We start from the raw sequence: 20,593 nt of genomic DNA on the forward strand, positions 1-20,593 counted from the left end.
CATGAAATTTACTATAATCGTGATAGAAAATTTCATGGGAAAAGGGAAATATGTGAAGAAGGAGCCTATTTTTTTTACAAACCCATCCAACTATACCAGGAATTATATGCTGAAAGGAGGTAATAAAGGAAGTAATGAGGAAAGTTTCCTCAGTATTTAGAAATTTTGACTTTACAATGTTGTCACATAGATGCTTCTGGGTGATGTCACTCAGGCAGGAACCTCCTAAGCAAAACTGATTATTCCACCACACCCTGAATGTCAGCAAAGGCCTCTTTTCCTTTGTCCCTTTCTCTTTTCCTGTGGCTGTAAGGCCTGTGCTCTTAAAACAGGAACCATTAGGAAATGATCAATAACAGTATGGCACAAGGCCTTTCACATTGTTAAAGTTTTATTTTTCAAAATGTCTAAAAATTCAAGACAAGGTAAAAAGAAGACACACTCGAAGACTGGTCGATCTGTATGCAGAGCAAGCTCAACCTAAAAAGACACATACTGGTCTAGCTTTCCAAAATAAACTTATACAAAACATGGAAAAAAAAAATGTTGCACAAAGAGCACTATTAAAGAAATGTCCATGTTGGCTACAATGCAGATGAGTGAATTCTGTTGAGCCCACATGAATACTGAGGAATCAAGAAACGAAGCCGATTCGGCACCATGAGAGATCGCGTACAGTACGAAAACCCGTCTATCGAGAGGAGTTGGAGCTGGAACGAGAGCGGTGACGCCTGCGACCGGGAGATCTGGAGCGAGAGCGGCGGCGTGCTGGCGATCGCCTCCTTGGGGAGCGGGACCTGCAAAAACATAAATCAATAAGTAAGTGTGGAAAGGCATGTAGGCCTGATAAAAAACACAAATGTCAAACACGAATGGAAACAGTAACTGGTCGAATCATTCATAGTACCTTCTCCTCATGCGCGGTGGGCTGCGACGCCACATAGGTGGTGGCGGGGGCATTCTGCGGGGTGGAGATGGTCTACGGGGTGGAGGGCGGACTCGCTGAGGCAGCACAGCACAAGCGGTGATTTCCTGTCCATCAATCTGACCTATTCGTAAGAGTCAACAAAGAGTTACCCAACACGAACGCAAGTCTGTCTAGATTAATCTTCCATGACGAAGCCACAGAACTACCCACATACCTCCGTCCATGTGTTTGAGTGCCTTCTGGGCCTCCTCGGGGGTCTCAAACTCCACATAAGCACAGCCCCTGTGCAGGTGCGGGTGGAGTCTGTCCATTGGCATGTCGACTCCTTTGATTGTCCCATAAGTAGAAAAGATTTCCTGGATATGTTCCTGTTAAACAAAGACATAGCTGTTAACATAAAAACCTTTGTGTTCTAAAAATATAAAATTTAAATTAAAATAATTACATTATGTAGGGAAAGTTTTTATTTTCAATTCCATTTTTGTAATATATCTTTAATATGGCTAAAGCAGTTTCTGGATGGATGCAAACTGCATTTTGTTGCCTTGTACTTGTGACATGTGCAATGACAATAAAGTAGAATTCTATTCTATTCTTATTTGCATAGCACTAAATTACAACAACAGTTGCCTTAAGGTGCTTTATACTGCAAGGTAAAGACCTTATAAAAAATATAGAGAAATAGGATTACCACCTATGAGCAAGCACTTTGGTGACAGTGGGAAAGAAAAACTCCCTTTAAACAGGAAGAAACCTATGGCAGAACTAAGCTCAGGGAAAGACAGACATCTGCCAAAACCAGTTGTGGGTGAGGGGAGGAAGACAGTACAAGAACATGCTGTGGAGGAGAGCAGTTATTTAATAAAAACTAATTACTAAATGCAGAGTTATGTATAAATATCAGGTGGGGAGAAAAGCCAGTGAAGAAGAAACCCAGATAAGCCTAGGGAAAATAAGAACTAAACCTTATTAGAGAAAAAAGCCGAAATGGGCAGTAAAACATGAGATGCTTTTACCCGGAACAATCTGACAGCTGTAACATACACACTTAGTGTTCTGATTTTTCCATCAGGAATTTTGTCACTAATAAGCGATGCCCCAAAACACCCAAATTTCACTTTTAGGCAACTATCTGTCAGTTAAGCTAAAGTACTGTACTGGTGTGCAGCTGGTATTACAGAGGAATGTAGAAAAATCAGTGACAACATGTTGCCACAGCTTTAAAGCCCAACCAATGTATGATTTGTCAGATCAGTACTGATATTTGGCGATTTAAAATCCTTACTAAGAAAAGTGCAGTCACAAATGTGTTTTACTGTTACAAGTTGTCGCCTGTTTACACTCTAATGGACTCTAGATCGCCTGGTTAATGTGTTGCAAATAGGAAAGTTGCAGTGTGCCCTCTGGTGGACAAATTATTTAATCCCAACAGTAATAACATGCTTGAAGGACGTTTCCTCTGTCTCCATTTATGTCAAACACCAACACAATATATCAGTATATTTATACTGATATCAATATACCCCCTCTTTAAATCAATATACAGAAGGTCGTCTAATTATTGGGGTTTTCTATCTATTATTGTTAGGCCTTATAATATAAAGTAACTTGAGCCGACTGTAGTTGTAATTTGGTGCTAAATAAATTTAATTTAAAGTAATTTCAACCCTTAGCTGCATAGTGTGTTATCGCCTGTTTTCCCCTCCAGTGTGAGTGGTCCTCAGGTCTCCCTTTTCCTATAAAAACCAACCTTGGTGACATTCCTGGTGAGTCGCCCCAAGTAAACTTTAGTTGGTTTGGGTGTTGGGCTTCTTTTCCGGCGTTCCTTGTCATCTCTGGTCTTTTGTGTTTTAGAGCTGGAAAATCACAAGCAAAACACTAAATAACCAAGACTCAAACAAGAGAACATACAACGCATCATTGTGCACAATTACCAAGCAGTTGCATTGGATGAAGAGACTTACACAGAGCGGGAGCGGCGACGGTTATCGTGGCGTCTGCGGCTGGGGCTCGGAGAACCCGAGGAGCTGGAAGACGAAGAGGATCGGGAGCTAGAAGAGCCGGAGCGGCTGGAACCAGACGAGCTGGATCCGCTTGAAGAACCTGAGCTGGAACCAGAACTGCTGCTCGAAGAAGAGCTAGATCTGGTGACAATCAATAAAAAAGAGAAATATATGAGGAAAGAGGACAGATTTTTATTTTCAACACTGGGATAAAGGATCCCATTAAGAGAGCAAACCTGCTGCTGCTGCTGCCAGTGGATGCGCTGCGGCGTTTCCTTGCTTTCTCTCGTCCTCTCTCCTTCTCTCCTTCCTTTGTTCCAGGCTTTTCTTTGCCTCTGTCTTTTGTTTTTTCATCCTCCTTCCGCTTTGTAGGTGAGGGTGCCCTTAGATGAGAGGAAAGCCACTGTTATTTTGATATGTTTACGTTAAGAATAGCACAAAGTTTGCCACTTTAAGATTATTTTCACTGCAAATAAATATATTTTTACTAAATGCTTAATTGAAAAGTTGACAGAAAATAGAGCTCAACATATTTCACGGTTCTAAAGATAAAAGCTTTTTAAAACACAAAGGTTTTTATGTTAACAGCTATGTCTTTGTTTAACAGGAACATATCCGGGAAATAAATTGTATTTTAGGTCATATGTTTTCTGTTAGGTAGTTACTGTTTCAGAACAAAATAACAATTAACTGTACTGAGGAAATAATACAAGTTTTTCTAAACTTACAATACTTGAACAATTCGTAACGAGCAGCAGCCTCAAATCTCTTGATCTACACATCCTTTTGACATGTTTAAATTTGTATTAATTCGCCCATTTTCTCTACAAGCTTTAATTTTTGCCTCCAACTGCTGGAGCCCATACCAGCTGTTACAGGCCAAAAGGCAGGGTACACCTAGAAAGCCTATCACAGGGCAGAGACAGACACCGATTCATACATTCACATCTATGGCCGATTAAGAAACATCGGCCATGTATGCAAGAAAACGCCTTCCTGTGTTTTTTGGTTGTGGGAGGAACCCACTCAGACATGGGGAGAGAACATGCTAACTTCACACAGCAAGGCCCCAGCCAGCGCATTCAATGGCAGGACTTTAAATGGTAAAATCTTAAATGGCCTGCATTTGTATAGCGCTTTACTCAGTCACTAAGGACCCCAAAGCGCTTTACACTACATTCAGTCATTCACTCATTCACACACTGGTGATGGCAAGCTACATTGTAGCCACAGCTGCCCTGGCCCAAACATGGGGTTGCCTACTAACATGGCAAACATGGGGTTAGTATCTTAGGATAGGTTAGGATATTTGGCATGCAGCCAGGAGGCAGCCTGGGATCAAACCACCGACCTTCTGATTAGTGGCTGACCTGCTCTGCCACCTGAGCTACAGCCACCCTTTATTTATTGCTTTTATGTTATTTATAGTAACAGTGCTAACCACTGCACCTCTGTGCGGCCACTTCTGTGTCCATTTAGTTTTCATTAACAAGTATGGAATTTAATTCTCCCTATACATCTACGTAATAAGCGGTCTGATATTGGAACCTTTAAATGCTTGGTGTCTATGGATGTCTTCTTTTCTTGAATGTTTTCAGGTTAATGCAGGTTAATGTTATATTACTACCATCAGAATCATTCAGGTTCTGTATTTTTCATTATGTTTTGCTACTACAGTTTTCTTCAGTTTTTATTTTCGTTTTCCGTTTAATTTAGTTTAGGTTTCCTGGGTATGTCTGCATGTTTAATATACCTATTAATTTAATTTGAGCTTTCTTCATTCTCTTACCGTCTACATGTTCTCCTTCATTACATCTATGAACATTCTTTATGGTCTTACTCTTTTCCTGTCTAATTTTGTTGACCCCGGGGTTTTAAACTCATCCACCATCACTTCCTCTACGTTTTTATAATCTGGCAGGTATTTGTCACGTGCAGATTACATTATTATGATGTAAGCAAAATTTTGTGGGGGGGGGGAAAATCTCCAATATATATGTAGAACAAAGCCTCTTGCCTTGTATTAACAAACAGAAATTAATGGACATTATTTAAATAGTTTTAGAATTATTTGTCTTCTTATTAGATTTTTATAGTAAACCTCCCATAATAACATTGTTTATCAAGGGAAAATAATCATTAAAGTAAACTAGTTGACTTCACATCTAACATCTTGAGCACGAACGCGCCGCCATTGAATTTCATTCAAACAAGAAGAAAGCGACGCACGAGCTGCTGTTTCACCCAAAACAGACTTCAACTGCGATTAGAAAATGTATTTAGGCTTATGCGGAAAATTATGCGACGTTTTCGGGTTTAAAAAAAGCTCAACTAAAGATAAATAAAAGGTTAAACTTACATGATTTCCAAAGGAGCTAGGCGCAGTCCAACCACTTGCGGCCTGAGAAAACGTCGCACGGTGATGACGATAAGCGGAAGTTACGTGACCACCTGAGCGCCACTTACAACTCATTTGTTTATTTTACATTTTTTGACGACAAAATGTGAGTTTGTAAGTGAGCGCGTGTGCGACCCAGCGCACTCGTGGAATAACCTTGTTGTTTGATCGAGCTGCGTGAAATGAAATAACCGAACAGGAAACATCGATCGAGCTTCCTTCTTCTAGATCAAGTGAGTGCATCACTTTCTAAGGATACTGTGCTAGCTGAGGTGGTTACCCAGCTAACACGGAGTTACTGTACAACACTACCTTCGCACTCAGCAATAAAATGCCATTGTTTGAAAAAATAATCCTACAATAATATGTTTTTCTTCTTGAGGAAATTTTAATGAAATTTAAAAAGCACACAGCTTTGTTCCTAGAAGAACTTTCAAAAAGAAGAAATTTTAAAAAAAAACGGTTTCTTATGCGCTGGATTTATAGTTGGTTGTATTTCATATTTATATGATAATGTAAGATATTGGCAGTGTTTTCAGTTTCCTCCGTTTAGCCAGTAAGTTGATCTTTTTGTTATGACAGCCACATTTCCAAAGAAATTTCCTGATTTTGTAGTTTAGCTTGGCATGATGATCTCTTTTATATTAGCAGGAAGAATTCATAATGACATGTCTTTTGACTTATTTGAGTTACCCTACTAAGTCCTAATGTATTAAACTTTGGACATCCTGGGCTTTCCATCGATATCTCACATGTTTGGGTGGCCTCTTTTAGCTCCAAAGAGGATAATTACAATTTACTATATTATCACATGTGTATTACATTTGTGCTATGAAGAGTGCTATGACAAAGTATTTGCCCCCTTCCTGATTGTAAGAAATTAGAAAGGAGGCAAATACTTTTTCACAATATGTGGATTTTTAGTTTTTTAATTTCAAAGCTATTGCCAAGGCTGCTATTACCCTACAACTCTAACATTGTTACAGAGATCCCACTTTCCTATATTATTATACATATTATTATTAATAATAATAATAATATTATTAAAGATACTCTAAATTTCACTTTTTTTATGACAGGTCAGAACAGGTGAATTCACCATGGGCCGGCTCGATGATGCTGCAAAGCACAAAGTGGTAGAGCTGCGAAAGGCTGGCCTGAGTTTCCGTAAAATCAAAGCTGTGCTGGAGCTGGAGAACATTAAGGTTTCCGCTCAGGCCATCTACTTGTTCCTGAGAGAGTTCCAGGGGAGGCCGCCAGGGAGGGTGAGACCTGTAGAGCCTGGAAGTAGCACATCACCAGCCCAGGTGCAAGCTCAAACTGGAGCAGTACAGCAGAGCTGGAGTAACATTCAAATCCGAAACCTATTACGGGATTCATCTCAACGTCTTGGCTTTGCAGCTGCTGCTGACTTTGCTAAACAGACTCCCACCAGCTCAGAGGGCTCTTCCTCCGGGGAAACCAGTGGAGGCAACAGGAAAGAACAGCAACCTGAAGAACATAAGGATGAAAATGATATCCAGATTGTCAGTGTCACGTCACTTGCACAGCAGAGCCAACAAAGAGCTCCCCAGTCCACTCTACCAAGGTCAGAAACCAGTGCTATGACTTCCACACCAGCAGTGAGGCGGAGAGTCACACCTTCTCCAGCCACTAGTTCAATGCTGGCAGCTCGAAAGAGAATTTTGGATAAAGCATTGTCACACAGATTGAAGGTACCTAAGCATTAGTGTACTGATGTGTACTTAGTGTCATAATCCCAGTTGTACCTCTTATATTTACTCTTCAGGTGCATGGAATCTGTGTAATTTACCATAAACTAGCCTCCAAATATTATTCAGTCTTTCATACGTTGTTTTTCACCAGTTTTCAACAGTGGCATCATTGTTAAGGAGAGATCCGTCAAGTGTCCAGGGCACTGACATGAGGAATGCTGTGCCACAGCCACCTGAAACCTACGATCTGACCACTGAAAAGGTGAGATACATTTAGCTTTAGCTAACACTTAGCTTTTGAATCCCTTTTACTAAACAAAGACGTGAGTTTATCACCATCAGAGAGTACCTGTTAAATCATAGGCTTTATTTCTCCTTACACAATTTTAGCTGTCACCTCATGGGAGTGATATGGTTGGGTCTTTAGACTCTTTATCGCCACTTTTATTTCTTTTAAAACATTTCTGTGTTTTGTATTTGGTAAATTTTTTGCTTGACCCAAAAAAAAATCTTTTTTGTTATTTTCTGATCTGAGTCTGGGAGCCTGGCCATACAAACACCATCTGTTGTTGAGCTTTTTGTTAGTACGACTGCAATGTGAACACCATTTTAAATGAAATGTTTTCAATGTTACACAGACTGTTACAGGGAATCAGCCTGGAAGTAGCAGCGCTCCTAGACGTTCTCTCACCCAGAGACCAGGGCTATCTGTTCGTTCCCTTCCTCCTCCCCCTCATCCTCCTCCTCGAGTTGGGATTCGTCTTTCTAACCGACCACAAGCACCTTTAACATCTGCGTCTCCCGGGGGCGCTGTTATCCGCATACAGGCCCCTGGGAGTCAGGGTGCTCCTCGTACTGAAGGGAACCCGAGTCCACAGCAGGCAGCCCAGGACGCTGGAGTCAGAAGCGGTTTCCAGGATCAGATTCAGAGTTTGGGCTCTGAAGTGCGCAGCTTGGGCCTGGCAGTGAAGATGCTTGTAGAGCAGCAGTGCCGTCTGGAGAGGGAGCAGTCGCAACAGACCCAAATTCAGAAGCAGATCCTCAACACTCTACAGACCATTGCAACCAAAATGGGTCATGGTAGCAGTGTTCAAAAGCAGAAAAACAAGACTCCTTCACCCTCTGCTTTGGCAGCAGCTTCTGCCTCTACCTCGTTTAACCAAGACACCTTCAGTTTTAGTCAAGGCACTTACACTCAGTGTAGCCAAACCCAGCCTAGCTACAGCTCTTTAGAAGGTTTAGAAAATGTGGAGGCCTTTAAATTGCCGGGACTCAGTCCTACAACCGTGAATGGGTTTCCACCATGTAGCAATACTGAAAGCCTTCCTCTTACTCACACCCCTTCTCAAACACAACCTTATTCAGCTGCATATATTCAGCAGACCAGTCAAGCACTCATGCCTCCCTACACGCAATCATATGTCTCCACATACAGCATACAGTCACATCCTCAGACTTTCAGAGCATTGGAGAGTAAAACATCGGAATTCCAAAGCAGCTGCTCAACAAGGACTTTCCAGGACTGCAGCGTTTCCACTCAACCAGTGCTGAACTCAGACCACTCTTCACAGGACCAGCAGATCAATATTATCAAAGTGGAAGGACCATAGATGGCTTTAGATTCCACACACTGTTTGAGGACCACAAGGGCTTTGATGTACTTTTTTTTAGAGTGACTGTAGCATTATGAACATGTTTTCAAATATAACAATAAACAATGTAGCAAGTTTTTTTTTTTCCCAAAGGGAGAGGGTACAATCAGCAATAGGATACTACAATCTTTTAGTAAATATTATAATTTGTATTTGCTACAGGCAACAAATAATTAAGACATTTTAAATGACATGTTTATCTTATATCACCATTACTGGCATTATCAACTGTTAATTTTCATACATCTGGGCAAACTGATTATAAAACACAAGGACCTTATTATGATCCAAAGCATGCTTCCATCTCACTATTTTAGAGATGACAAGCCATTCTCATATAAAACTGAGAATGCTTAAATAAAAAACAAAAAGGAAAACGTGATTCTTAAAAGGGGCGATTCAGGAAAAAATCACGTGTGTGTATATGTTTTTTTCTGTGGTATTTGTATTTATCCATCTAGATTGGTGACGAGTTTTGGGTGTTGGCCTTATTTTGAATATAAAGGAAGAGGACAACACTTTCATTGTTATGCTAAAAGACAAGTAATGGTAATGCTTCTTTCTGTAAAACATTTTTTTTGTTATACAGAAAAAAAATCTGGTGCTTTTAGCCTTACATGCTGTATACTGTTGTGGGCATAAATGGGTAGTAATTGGGCTTTTAATTATTTCTTTTAAGTGTGTTTTTTTTTTTTCCAGGGTGGAATGATTGTAATGCATACATCTTTAATGACTTTAAAAAAAAAAAAAAAAAAACAAGAATTGGTTGCCGTTTGAATTTATCTTGGACTTTCTCTAATCCACACAGGACCAAATGTCTTTTAACTTGACAAGGCCAGCTCCTATTAACTTCTTGCTAGTGATCATGTTTCACTACAACTGGCAGTTTCTTTGTGTAGCAGATAGATGGATAGATGCAGATTCCAAGATTAAATAGTTTAAATAATTGTAAGTTATTCAGATGTGTAACCACTTTGCCAGAGTGAAAGAATACTCAAACTGTCCCCCTCCACATGAGAGGAAATTGGTTAGGATGTTCAGAAACTACAACGGCTCAAGTCTGCCATTAAGTGGAAACTGCTGGAACGCCAGCGTCACCATCCACAGTGAAGTGAGGCCCTGGGTTCTAATCTGCCAGCTCGTCAAGACCGTAGGTGTGAATGTGAGCGTAAATCTGTCTCTGTGTTGGTCCTGCGACAGACTGGTGACCTGTACAGGGCATACCCTGCCTCTCGCCCTATGGCATCTAGAATAGGCTCCAGCCCCTGTAACCCTGAATTAGATGAGGAGAAAAAGATGGAGCAATTTAACCAGTTTAATCATTTAAAGTTACTTCTACCAAAGAAGAGTGGTCAAATAACCAGCCACATTTATGCCAGAATTCTGCTGATGGTGACCATCTGGTCGAAATAGAGCTTCCTGAGGAATATTTAACTAAATATTAGTTGGGTTATATGCATATATTTGACCCTGTGTGCATTAGAGAAAATAGACAATAATTTATAATAATGTATAAACGGAAAGTTTAAAGAAATCCTTAAAACCCGAAATTTACCATGACATTCATCCCCATGATGAGTACATTTCTGACCATAACTGTACATCTCTAGACCAACAGAGGGATACAAATAGCCACCATTACAACTCAGCTGAGGGGAGTGGCATTATAATCTCTTTGATCAGCTAGTACAGGGTCACAGAATCTAGGGCTGTGGCATTTACCTACTGGGCCAATGCAAATATGGGCCCCTCCACTACCTTCACCGTGCGCTCATGTACCTTGTTGAACAGAGTTCGGTGTGTAAAAATTGATTGATACACATGAGGAAACAAAAATCAAAAGGTCAACCTGAAAAGCTAAGAGAGAAAAATTAAATGAAAGTAGAAATAGATGCAGTAAAATGTGTCAAATTAACCAAATATTGTACATATGCTTCCATTTGACCCTGAATGACCTTTCTGAGCTGTACACATAAGATTAGGACTCTGAAGTTAGGACAGTTTTACGTTGCTTCCATCTAACTGCAAACATTATACAGGACAAATACATTGAATACCAGCCTGTGTTCTTACTCCTGCTTTTTTTGTACATTTATTGCATTTTGCTTGATGGTTGTGTAATTTCTGCTGTCTGAACAACAAATTGTCCTTTAGGGATAATAAAAATATCCTTGCTTCTTTATTGAATTCTTGATTTATTGCCAAAAATGTTTCATGAGGTTACAGTGGCTTTAGACCACCAAAATCTAATTAATTCATCCCTGATTCCATGGTGTTTGTAGCCAAATTTTAAAAACTTCACTCAGGGGATTTATGATAGGTGTGTTTAAAAACAGCAAACTTGGTTTTAACAATGATAACAATACCTTTAATAAGAACAAGCAGATCAAACTCCTACAGCTTGTTGTTTGCGTTTTTGTGTAACCAAAATGGTTAAAGAAAAATAGCACTTGTGTGTTCTACACTTTTAATCTTTAAAATCTGCTGATGGCACAGAGCTTATGAGGTAAAGGGGTGAGGGTGAACCCTACAACTGGTGTCAGATCCAGGTCATCTCCAGTCATTCCAGGTGGAGGAGTGAATCGAAAGCGCTGGAGGAGGGAGGCGAAGAAAATGAAAACCTCCATCTTGGCCAGACTCTCTCCAGCACAAACCCTCGATCCTGCAAGAAATCAGGGAATTGCAAACTGTTAAGCCATCTTAATGTTTGTCTTAGATTTTATGTCTTAGTCTTATATTTCTTTGTGTTAAAAAAAAAAAAGAACCCACACACTTACCTACAGAGAATGGGATAAAGGCCTCTCTCCTTCTAAAATTGCCTTTCTCATCCAGGAAATGGGCTGGATTAAAAGCAGAACTCTTTTCCCAGTTATTCTCATCACAGTGAGCTGATGAAAGCAGACCAATCACTGGGGTTCCCTAAAATATGGAAAAGATTGCTTTCTCATTGTCTTAAGAGCACTCATGAAATAAATTTTACTTAAGTTTCCGAAAATTAACTCATATTGTAAATTACCAAAACAGCAATAATGTCTATGCTGAGCTAATTTCTTCCTTTATATGTATTCATTAATTGTTCATTTCTATATTAGGCAACAAAAAATTCCTGAGTTTAATTACTTGTTGTACATTTTACATAGTTTGTTTTTTTTAAAAACAAAAAACAAAAAAAAACATTTATAGCAAGTTGCATTTGTCAGGGGTTTTTCTTGTTATTTTAGCCTCCCCCTGTGTTCCTTTTGTATCTTTTGTGCAGTAATGTTATACAATATATTCATTCCTTATTGTTTTCATATTGTAACTGTTTATTTCAGCACATTTGTTGTTAAATAAAAAAATAAAAAAATAACTTAATATATTAAAGCACCCATGGTTTTCAGTGATTTTTTAAGACTAAAATCTTATTTAGAATTTCAATTTGTGATAATTTATGGATATGAAAATTTAAAAAAAACCCAAATAAACAGACTAAGATCTACTATAGTTTGAGAACAACGACAGCTTAAACACTGTAAAATGTAATATTGTGTTTAATTAAAAATATTAAATAGGCTGAACTCAGTTTTTATAAATTTGTTATTAGAACTCGATTTAAATAAGTTACCAGTACTTTTTAGGCAAAACTCAATTTATTTGAGTTGTCTTAACTTAGAAAAACTAAGTAAGATGGAAGTTTTGCTTCTCAGTGCGGAAGGATGAAAGATGTGTTTTGAAAATGCCCGGTCACTACCGTCCTCCTCCCTCTCGGATCAGTCCGCATGTTCATGGTGCCAGCATTTGTTATGGAATATGTTGAGCAAACCTGTTGAGCGTCAGCTCAAGATATTATTGTTTTCATTGCTGTGAATCTTTACCTGATACACTGACTTGGTGAGTAAATGTTTACTCTTATTCAAACTGATTTTGTGGCTTCTCTTAGTTTAGCACCAGGTTTATAATCTTGCTAGCTAGTTAGTGTTAGCCTAGCGTTGCTGCTGCGGCTGGGCTCATGTTACTTAAAAACCTTACATAAAAATATGTCTGAAATTTTCTGTTGATTGTTTGAAATAAAAAAGTGAGATAAGAGCCCAGACGAAATTCTTCAGGAGGTGCAGCCGTTAGGGGTGGGGGGTATTTTCAATCCATAGCCATAACTAATATATATATATATATATATATATTGTGGAGGTAAGCATCAACGACACAGAGCTCTCAGTTCTCACTCCTTCTTTATTCGTCTCCAACATCAACTGCGCATATCGCGCCACAAAACACAGGAACACACTTCCTATACACTGGGTGTGAGTGGAGCCCTCTAGTGGTCCACCACACATGCCCCCCCCCCCCCGAACACCCAGCAGAACTAGTCCAGGACCCGGGGCTTAAGCAAATGGCCGGAACGGCTGAACTGGGGGGGTGGGGAACTGACAGAGGGCAACCCAGCCCGGGAGCGAGGCTGGCACTGGCGGTCAGAAAAAGCTGCAGACGACTCGGACTCCGTTGATTTTGGGTCGCTCCTGGGGGAAAAAACAGAATCCATCAGCCGGCAGGTGGGCGGCCGCGGCGAGGGGCCTGGGCCGGGACCACCTGATCCTCTTGCATGACATGTGCAGGCTTAAGTCTGTCAACAGAGACAACTTCCTGCCGACCGCCAAAGTCCAAAATGAAATGTTTGTTGCCTGGTTTAAGAACCCTGTATGGCCCGTCATATGGTGGACGCAGCGGAGTCCTATGGGCATCGTGCCTGACAAAAACGAAACGAGCAGAGTCCAACGAACTCGGAACAAAAGTGTCAGGCAGGCAGTGGTGCACAGGACCAGGAACAGGAAATGAGTATCTTGGGGGGCGAAAAGGCAACAAAGAGGTATCGAAACATGGGGGAGGGCTCTCAGGTAAGAATTCCCCGGGGACCCGGAGAGGCTGGCCGAGGACCAGTTCAGCCGGGGAAACCCCGAGGTCTTCTTTAACCGCGCTACGCAATCCCAGCAAAACCCACGGAAGACGGTCGACCCAGTCGCCACTTGTTAAGGAAGCCCGGAGCGCGGCCTTAAGTGACCGGTGAAACCGTTCGCACATCACATTAGCTTGCGGGTGGTATGCTGTGGTGCGGTGGACCTTGACTCCCAGGCCGTCAGCCATAGCAGACCAAAGCTCGGAAACAAACTGGGGGCCCCTGTCCGAGGTAATGTCAGCAGGGGGGCCGAAACGTGAAACCCACGTTGACAAAAATGCCCTGGCCACCGTCGCCCTGGCCACCGCCTCCGGCCACCTGGTTGTGCGGTCCACCACAGTCAAAATGTGCGTGAAACCCTGTGACTGCGGCAAGGGACCAACCAGGTCCACATGAACGTGATCGAAACGCCTACGAAACGGGACACGGAAAGGTTCGAGGGGTGCCTGTGTGTGCCGGTGGATTTTTGAGCGTTGGCATGGGATACAAACCGCCGCCCATTCTTTCACCGTCTTGCGAAGGCCCGGCCAAACAAACCTGGCGCTGAGCAGCTTGACCGAGGCACGGACGCCAGGATGAGAGAGGGCATGCACCGAGTCAAAAACACGACGACGCCACGAAAGGGGAACCACCGGGCGGGGGTGGCCGGTGGAAACGTCGCAAAGAAGGTGCGGACCGCCGTCCCACACCGGGGTGTCCTCCAGCACGAGGCCCGTTTTTCTTGACTGAAGGGCAAGGACATCCGGGTCAGCACGTTGCTCGGCGGCCATGGCAGCGTAGTCGATGCCGACATACACCGGAGAAACCAACACATGTGAGAGACAGTCAACGACGTGATTCAGCCACATGCTGAATGTCTGTGGTAAACTCTGAAATGGCCGCCAACCGGCGCTGCTGGCGTGCGCTCCATGGGTCAGAGACCTTGGACATTGCAAACGTCAAAGGTTTGTGGTCAACGTACGCAGTAAAGTTGCGACCCTCGAGGAAAAAACGAAAATGTCGTGTCGCGAGGTGCAGGGCCAGCAACTCCCTGTCAAAAACACTGTACTTGCGTTCAGCATCCCGGAGCGTACGACTGAAAAAGGCGAGCGGTTGCCAGAGACCTGAAACCCGCTGTTCCAACACCCCACCCACTGCCACGTCAGAGGCGTCGGTGGTCAATGCGATCTCCGCTGACGGAAGCGGGCGGGCCAGCAGGGCGGCGTCAGCCAGCGCAGACTTGGCTGCGGAAAACGCACGGACGCGTTCCGGCAGCCAGTCAACCGGATCTTTGGCTGTTTTACCTTTTAAGGCAGCATAGAGTGGCTGTAGCAGGTGGGCAGCTCTGGGGAGAAAGCAGTTGTAAAAATGTATCATCCCCAAGAACTCCTGCAACGCTTTAACCGATGTGGGACGCGGAAAAGCCGAAACGGCCTGGACTCTGTCGGGCAACGGAACCACACCTTCAGCGGAAATGCGGTGCCCGAGGAAATCCAGAACAGGCAACCCAAACTGGCACTTGGAAGGGTTGATGATCAGGCCGTGCTCTGCCAAACGCTGGAAAACCTGGCGCAGATGGGACTCGTGCTGGCTCGCTGAGCAGCTGGCCACCAATATATCGTCCAGATAAACAAAAACGAACGGCAGCCCACGCAAAGGTCTGGGCGGCACCTTTCAGGCCAAACGGCATGCGCAAAAACTCGAACAAGCCGAAGGGGATAATGACAGCGGTTTTAGGAACATCTTCGGCGCGCACGGGAACCTGGTGATACCCCCGCACCAAGTCAATTTTAGAAAAAATCGACGTTCCGGCGAGATTGGCAGAAAAATCCTGAATGTGGGGGATGGGGTAACGGTCATTCTCCGTGGCATTATTTAAACGGCGGAAATCTCCGCATGGCTGCCACCGACCGTCCGATTTGGGCACCATGTGAAGCGGAGAGGCCCATGCACTGTTCGAACACTGTACAATGCCAAGGCGCTCCATGGCTGCAAACTCTTCCCGAGCGACGGACAGTTTTGCGGGGTCGAGGCAGCGCGCGAGCGCGAACACCGGGGTCCCGACCGTGGGAATATAATGCTCAACCCCATGCTTCGTTACCGTGCAAGAGAAATTAGGGACAGACAGCGATGGAAACTCTAAAAGCAAACGCTGAAAAGCATCCCCGGAGGTCACTACATTAGCCCGAATCAGGGGCTCGGCGGCCCGAGTAAAACAGGGTAGCGAAGAAAACGAGAGAGCATCGATTAAACGTCTGTTAGCAACATCGACAAGCAGTCCATGAGCACACAGGAAATCAGCACCCAAAATAGGTACAGAGCTAGTGGCAACAACAAAGTTCCACTGGAAATCCCGGCCATGAAAACAAACAGTCACCAACCTTTCCCCAAACGTTTTGATGGGAGAGCCATTAGCTGCAATGAGCTGCGGCCCACAGTTCGCTGCTAGTCTGTCGGCAGCGGTAGGGGGAAGGAGGCTCTTCTGGGAGCCGGAGTCCACGAGAAAACCTCTCCCGGAGCGCAAGTCCTCTATGAAGAGCAGCCTTTCTGTATTGCCAGCGGTCGCAGCTGCTACGGCGCGCTGGCGGGTCCGTTTCCCTGGGCCGTGAAAGCGCAAGGCGGCAGGCAGCGACACGCTCTGTCGCCAAAACGCTGATGGTAGAAACAGATGCTCTTTCCGCGGTGCCGGCGTGTAGCAATCCCTGCCGTCAGCAGGGGGGCGGATGCTCCGGGGGAGGCAGGTCAAGGCGTGGAAGGTGCCGCCGGCGTGTCCGTAGCCAGGGCGTGAACGTCGAAAGTGCGGCTAGCCAGGAGAATGCGATCCGTTTCTTCAGCCAGGGAGCGATAATCCTTCGCAGGCAGAAGCGGAGAGTTCGCGAGGACAGCTCTCACGGCGGCCGGTAGTTGGCGGAAGAAGAGGTGGGCGAAGAGGAAAACCACCGTCATCCGGCCCGAGCAACGATAGCATGTTCTCCATGAGCTCGAGCGCGGTACCGCCACCCAAGCCTGACAGGTTGAGGAGCTTTTCGGCTCGTTCAGCGTCGGAGAGGGCATAGCGCCGAAGAAGCAGCTCTTTGAGGGCGGCGTATTTCCCTCGGGCGGGTGGGTCCCGGAGGAGCGCCATCGCGCGACGGGTGGCCAGCGGGTCGAGCGAGGCCACCACATGGTGATACTTCGTGTCGTCAGCCGAGATGCCGCGAAGGGCGAACTGAGCCTCCACGTGTACAAACCATGACGGGGGGTCATGGAGCCAAAAGTCCGGCAGTTTCAGCGCCACAGTGAACGTAGCTGCAACAGGAGGCAGAGGTCCGGCGGCCGCTGATGCATCCATAGCGGAGTCTGCGTTATCTGCGGCCCGTTGTATGCTCGAGTCAGGGGTCACCAATGTGGAGATAAGCATCAACGACACAGAGCTCTCAGTTTTCACTCCTTCTTTATTCGTCTCCAACATCAACTGCGCATTTCACGCCACAAAACACAGGAACACACTTCCTATACACTGGGTGTGAGTGGAGCCCTCTAGTGGTCCACCACAATATATATATATATAAAAAAAATAATAAAAAAACACCCAGCACGCCCCTGCAGGCGGTTTATCCTTCAAGCTCGGGTCCTCTACCAGAGGCCTGGGAGCTTGAGGGTCCTGCGCAGTATCTTAGCTGTTCCCAGGACTGCGCTCTTCTGGACAGAGATCTCCGATGTTATTCCCGGGATCTGCTGGAGCCACTCGCCTAGCTTGGGAGTCACTGCACCTAGTGCTCCGATTACCACGGGGACCACCGTTACCTTCACCCTCCACATCCTCTTGAGCTCTTCTCTGAGCCCTTGGTATTTCTCCAGCTTCTCGTGTTCCTTCTTCCTGATATTGCTGTCATTCGGAACCGCTACATCGATCACTACGGCCGTCTTCTTCTGTTTGTCTACCACCACTATGTCCGGTTGGTTAGCCGGTGTATATGTATGTATGTATATGTATATATGTATGTATGTACTGTATATGTATATATCTCTATCTATCTATCTATCTATCTATCTATCTCTCTCTCTCTCTCTCTCTCTCTCTCTCTCTCTCTCTCTCTCATGTTTAACCTGAGTAGCAAAAGACCGCAGGGGGGGTTAAAAACAATATGCCAGGAGTTAGCTGTGCTCGCGGACTCTATCAAGCCTTGACCTCCCGGTCAGCTTTTGCTCTGGTGGATAACAGAGCTCTCCGAAAACGTGGAAGCACTTTTGCAAATATGTGATATTTTGATAAATTAAGTAGATATTTGAGCATTACACAGCTACATTCTCGGCTGAATATATCTTAAAAGGTTATTTTGTGACCCAGAAAGGGTAGTCTGGGGAAAAGGCAGATCGCATTTGTCGGCCACGGTTGCGAGGCAATGGCGGAGGAGCGCGGCTAAAAAACTTATTTTTTCTGGGTCACAAAATAAACTTTTGAGATATTTTCAGGTGAGAATGTAGCTGTTGTTGAGAATAGATTCCTTAATGTTGTCACGGGGTGCCGAGGCAGGCCGTGTGGATTAATAACGGACCCAAGATGCAGACTGCTTAAGTGGAGGGTGAGCTTTAATTACAACCGGAGAAGTACAACAAAAAAGGGTGGCGAGAAACAGAACGGTAAAAACTCTAAACTGGGAAAACTAAACTAAACACAAAACCAGAACACGAGCGAGGGTACCTTGCAGGGAGAATGACCAGGAAGCCGGAGGAATAAACACAGAATGGCGGAGGGGAAATAACGCAGACGAACCAGCAACTACCATGACAGAAGACACAACTTAAATACACTCAGAGAACACAGGGAGATCACACACAGGTGGGGAACACAGCTGGGAGTGATTAACGTGACGAGACTAGGGAGGAAAACTGAAAACACTCACATAAGACGCAGACCTTCACAATAAAACAGGAAACACATACACGCAATGACATAACACACCAACTTAACACAGACTGGGGGACACAGAACATAGGAACATGAACCATGAAACAGAAGAGTACAAACACCCAAGGTAACCAAAACCACAGAATACTAATAAACTAAACATAAACACGGAGTCGCAGACTCCAGACCATGACAAATGTACATCAACATTAAAGAGAATATAGTTGTGATTGCTTGCAACATTATAATATTGTGGTAATGGGTGTAAGGATACAAAATAGAAAATAGGCCTGGGATGGGAACAAAGAACTGAGGTGCAGGGCAGAAGGACAATCAACCCCCACCCCCAGGGCATGAAGCAAGAGTTACTGAGGGTGAGGGGCAGACAAACGGACACTACCTTAAAAGGAGGTGGGGGTCAGGGTGTCAGCACCCTTGGCCACTGTACTAGTGTATTTCCATTGTGGGGGTGTTTACTGTAGGGGGGAGGAGACCAGAGGTTATAACTGTTGTGTGGAGTTCTTTAGATCAGCCTTTAGCATAGGACTGCATAGGAATGCAGTGTGCTGATCTCCAGATGGATCTGTAAGAATAATGGGTAATAAAAGGATTGTGTAAAACATGGAAACATCTCAGCGTGATCTCTACCAGGACCAAAAGAATCGCAGAGACCGGCGTTGTCTCAACACTGTGTAAAGTTCAAATATCTGCTCGATTTATCAAGACATCACATATTTGCAAAAATGCTCAGACGTTTTCGGAGACGTCCATTTTTTTCATCTGTCTTTGAGGCTTGGGACCAGCACTCCTGTTGTTGGACAGAAAGACATCAACTCAGTGGTAAGCATTTTGGTTTTCCAATATATTAGCAACTGTCAGTGACATTTATATTAATCAGGCTGGACTTAAATCATACTTTAGATCAACCCGTTTTACTTATTGTTTTATTTGTGCTTTGGTTTGGGGAAGTTTCTGTACTGATCTTTTCATGTCTTCTGTTATTAGACTTGAGATATGACTGCACTATGCTGTTGCTGGTGACTCCAGTTAATTCTACAAGACATGCTGTGTAAGTAAACAAACAGTTTGGTCTGCATTTCTTGAAAGATCACATCCCCCAAACTTAGTTTAGAGGGTCTACACTGTATATAGTGAAGTCTGCAAGTTTTCTAACAGCAACATTTGTTTTGTGCCCAAATCATTTTGCACATCATTAGAATTAAAGTTATTGGCCATGTTTGCATAGCCCTTTTTAAAATGATGCTTTCATGACATTATTGTATGTTGGGTGGTGGTCACGGCTATCCAGACTGACAATTGGGACATTGAATGTCACCTCTCCGGTGGGGAGGGAGCCTGAGATTGCCTCTGTTACCCAGTGTCTGTTTTTTACCAAATGCAGAAAAAAATGTTTTAAGAAAACAATTAAGTTCATGTTCCAAAAATATGATTGTTTGCTTGCAGGACACCAGGAGAGATGAGTCCTCCGTCACAGATGGTGTGGTCAGTGAAGATGGTTGCCTGCAGGTTCAAGCTCATTGCATCTCCAACCCACATCCACTGTACTTAAGGGAAGTTAAAGACTTTCTTCTGCACCTTACATTTGGATCACCTCGATCCATGATAGTCATTCAGGCCTGGACTGGAAACAAGCCATCCTTAAAATAATACAACATTCCAGCTCATGTGTTGGAATGCAAAACAAATGTGTTGTTTAAATTAGAGACTGCATTTGTGACAGAACAAAAAATATTTTATTTTGATTATATAAGTAATGTAAGTAAAAAACAAACTTGTGGTAGGCCTAAACTCATTTTCAGAATAATTACATCTGAGACTTTGTTTCATTGTGAGATTATAACCGTGATGGCAATATAATTGTTTGTTGTTCAGCAGAACAGTATCCAATATGTTGGCTGTTATACTTTGTTGTGTTTGAAAATAAAAGTTCATTTTAACATCATCACAAAAAGTGTTGTTAATTATTTTTAATCATATTCATGGTACCACAAATTGTTTTTTCATTTAGTTGAACTTGAAATGTTTGTCAGTAGGTAAACAATTAGTATTGTACAGTCAGAAATATCAAGTTATTCT

The 20,593-nt window shown here is 43.5% G+C and overlaps 3 protein-coding genes across 3 annotated transcripts in view; 1 reads left to right on the top strand and 2 right to left on the bottom strand.

Annotated features, from left to right (window-relative positions):
• Nucleotides 1–373: 373 nt before the first annotated feature.
• On the bottom strand, nt 374–5,394 carry LOC120745033 (RNA-binding protein with serine-rich domain 1-like). Its single transcript, XM_040049643.1, has 7 exons — nt 5,291–5,394; nt 3,168–3,314; nt 2,893–3,072; nt 2,679–2,784; nt 1,143–1,296; nt 908–1,049; nt 374–797 (listed from the first exon to the last, which is right to left on the bottom strand). Coding segments are annotated over exons 1-7 (837 nt in total). The 5' UTR covers nt 5,293–5,394; the 3' UTR covers nt 374–691.
• Nucleotides 5,395–5,449: 55 nt separating this feature from the next.
• Nucleotides 5,450–10,878, top strand: LOC120745012. The gene is made up of 4 exons (XM_040049634.1): nt 5,450–5,562; nt 6,409–7,044; nt 7,196–7,306; nt 7,683–10,878. The coding sequence occupies exons 2-4, from the start codon at nt 6,430–6,432 to the stop codon at nt 8,652–8,654; spliced, it is 1,698 nt and encodes a 565-aa protein (XP_039905568.1). The 5' UTR covers nt 5,450–5,562; nt 6,409–6,429; the 3' UTR covers nt 8,655–10,878.
• LOC120739276 overlaps nt 9,380–20,593 on the bottom strand; it is a 29,633-nt gene continuing 18,419 nt past the window's right edge. Inside the window, exons 17-18 of the mRNA XM_040040995.1 lie at nt 11,474–11,615; nt 9,380–11,358 (exon numbers count right to left, since the gene is read on the bottom strand). Coding sequence (XP_039896929.1) covers nt 11,171–11,358; nt 11,474–11,615 — 330 coding nt within the window. The 3' untranslated portion in view covers nt 9,380–11,170. The remainder of the gene's footprint in view (nt 11,359–11,473; nt 11,616–20,593) is intronic.

This window comes from Simochromis diagramma, unplaced genomic scaffold (genome assembly GCF_900408965.1).
Source record: "Simochromis diagramma unplaced genomic scaffold, fSimDia1.1 OVJJ01000321.1, whole genome shotgun sequence".
NCBI classification, from domain to species: Eukaryota; Metazoa; Chordata; class Actinopteri; order Cichliformes; family Cichlidae; genus Simochromis; species Simochromis diagramma.

Excerpts from the sequence above, each read along its gene's own strand:
- LOC120745033 (XM_040049643.1), bottom strand. Across the intron at positions 2,785-2,892 it reads CGTCGCCGCTCCCGCTCTGT|CTCTAAAACACAAAAGACCA; the intron begins GTAAGTCTCTTC and ends GTGATTTTCCAG. Across the intron at positions 1,297-2,678 it reads TCACCAGGAATGTCACCAAG|GAACATATCCAGGAAATCTT; the intron begins GTTGGTTTTTAT and ends TTTGTTTAACAG.
- LOC120745012 (XM_040049634.1), top strand. The coding sequence starts at position 6,430 with ATGGGCCGGCTCGATGATGCTGCAAAGCACAAAGTGGTAGAGCTGCGA. Across the intron at positions 7,045-7,195 it reads CATTGTCACACAGATTGAAG|TTTTCAACAGTGGCATCATT; the intron begins GTACCTAAGCAT and ends GTTTTTCACCAG. Across the intron at positions 7,307-7,682 it reads ACGATCTGACCACTGAAAAG|ACTGTTACAGGGAATCAGCC; the intron begins GTGAGATACATT and ends AATGTTACACAG.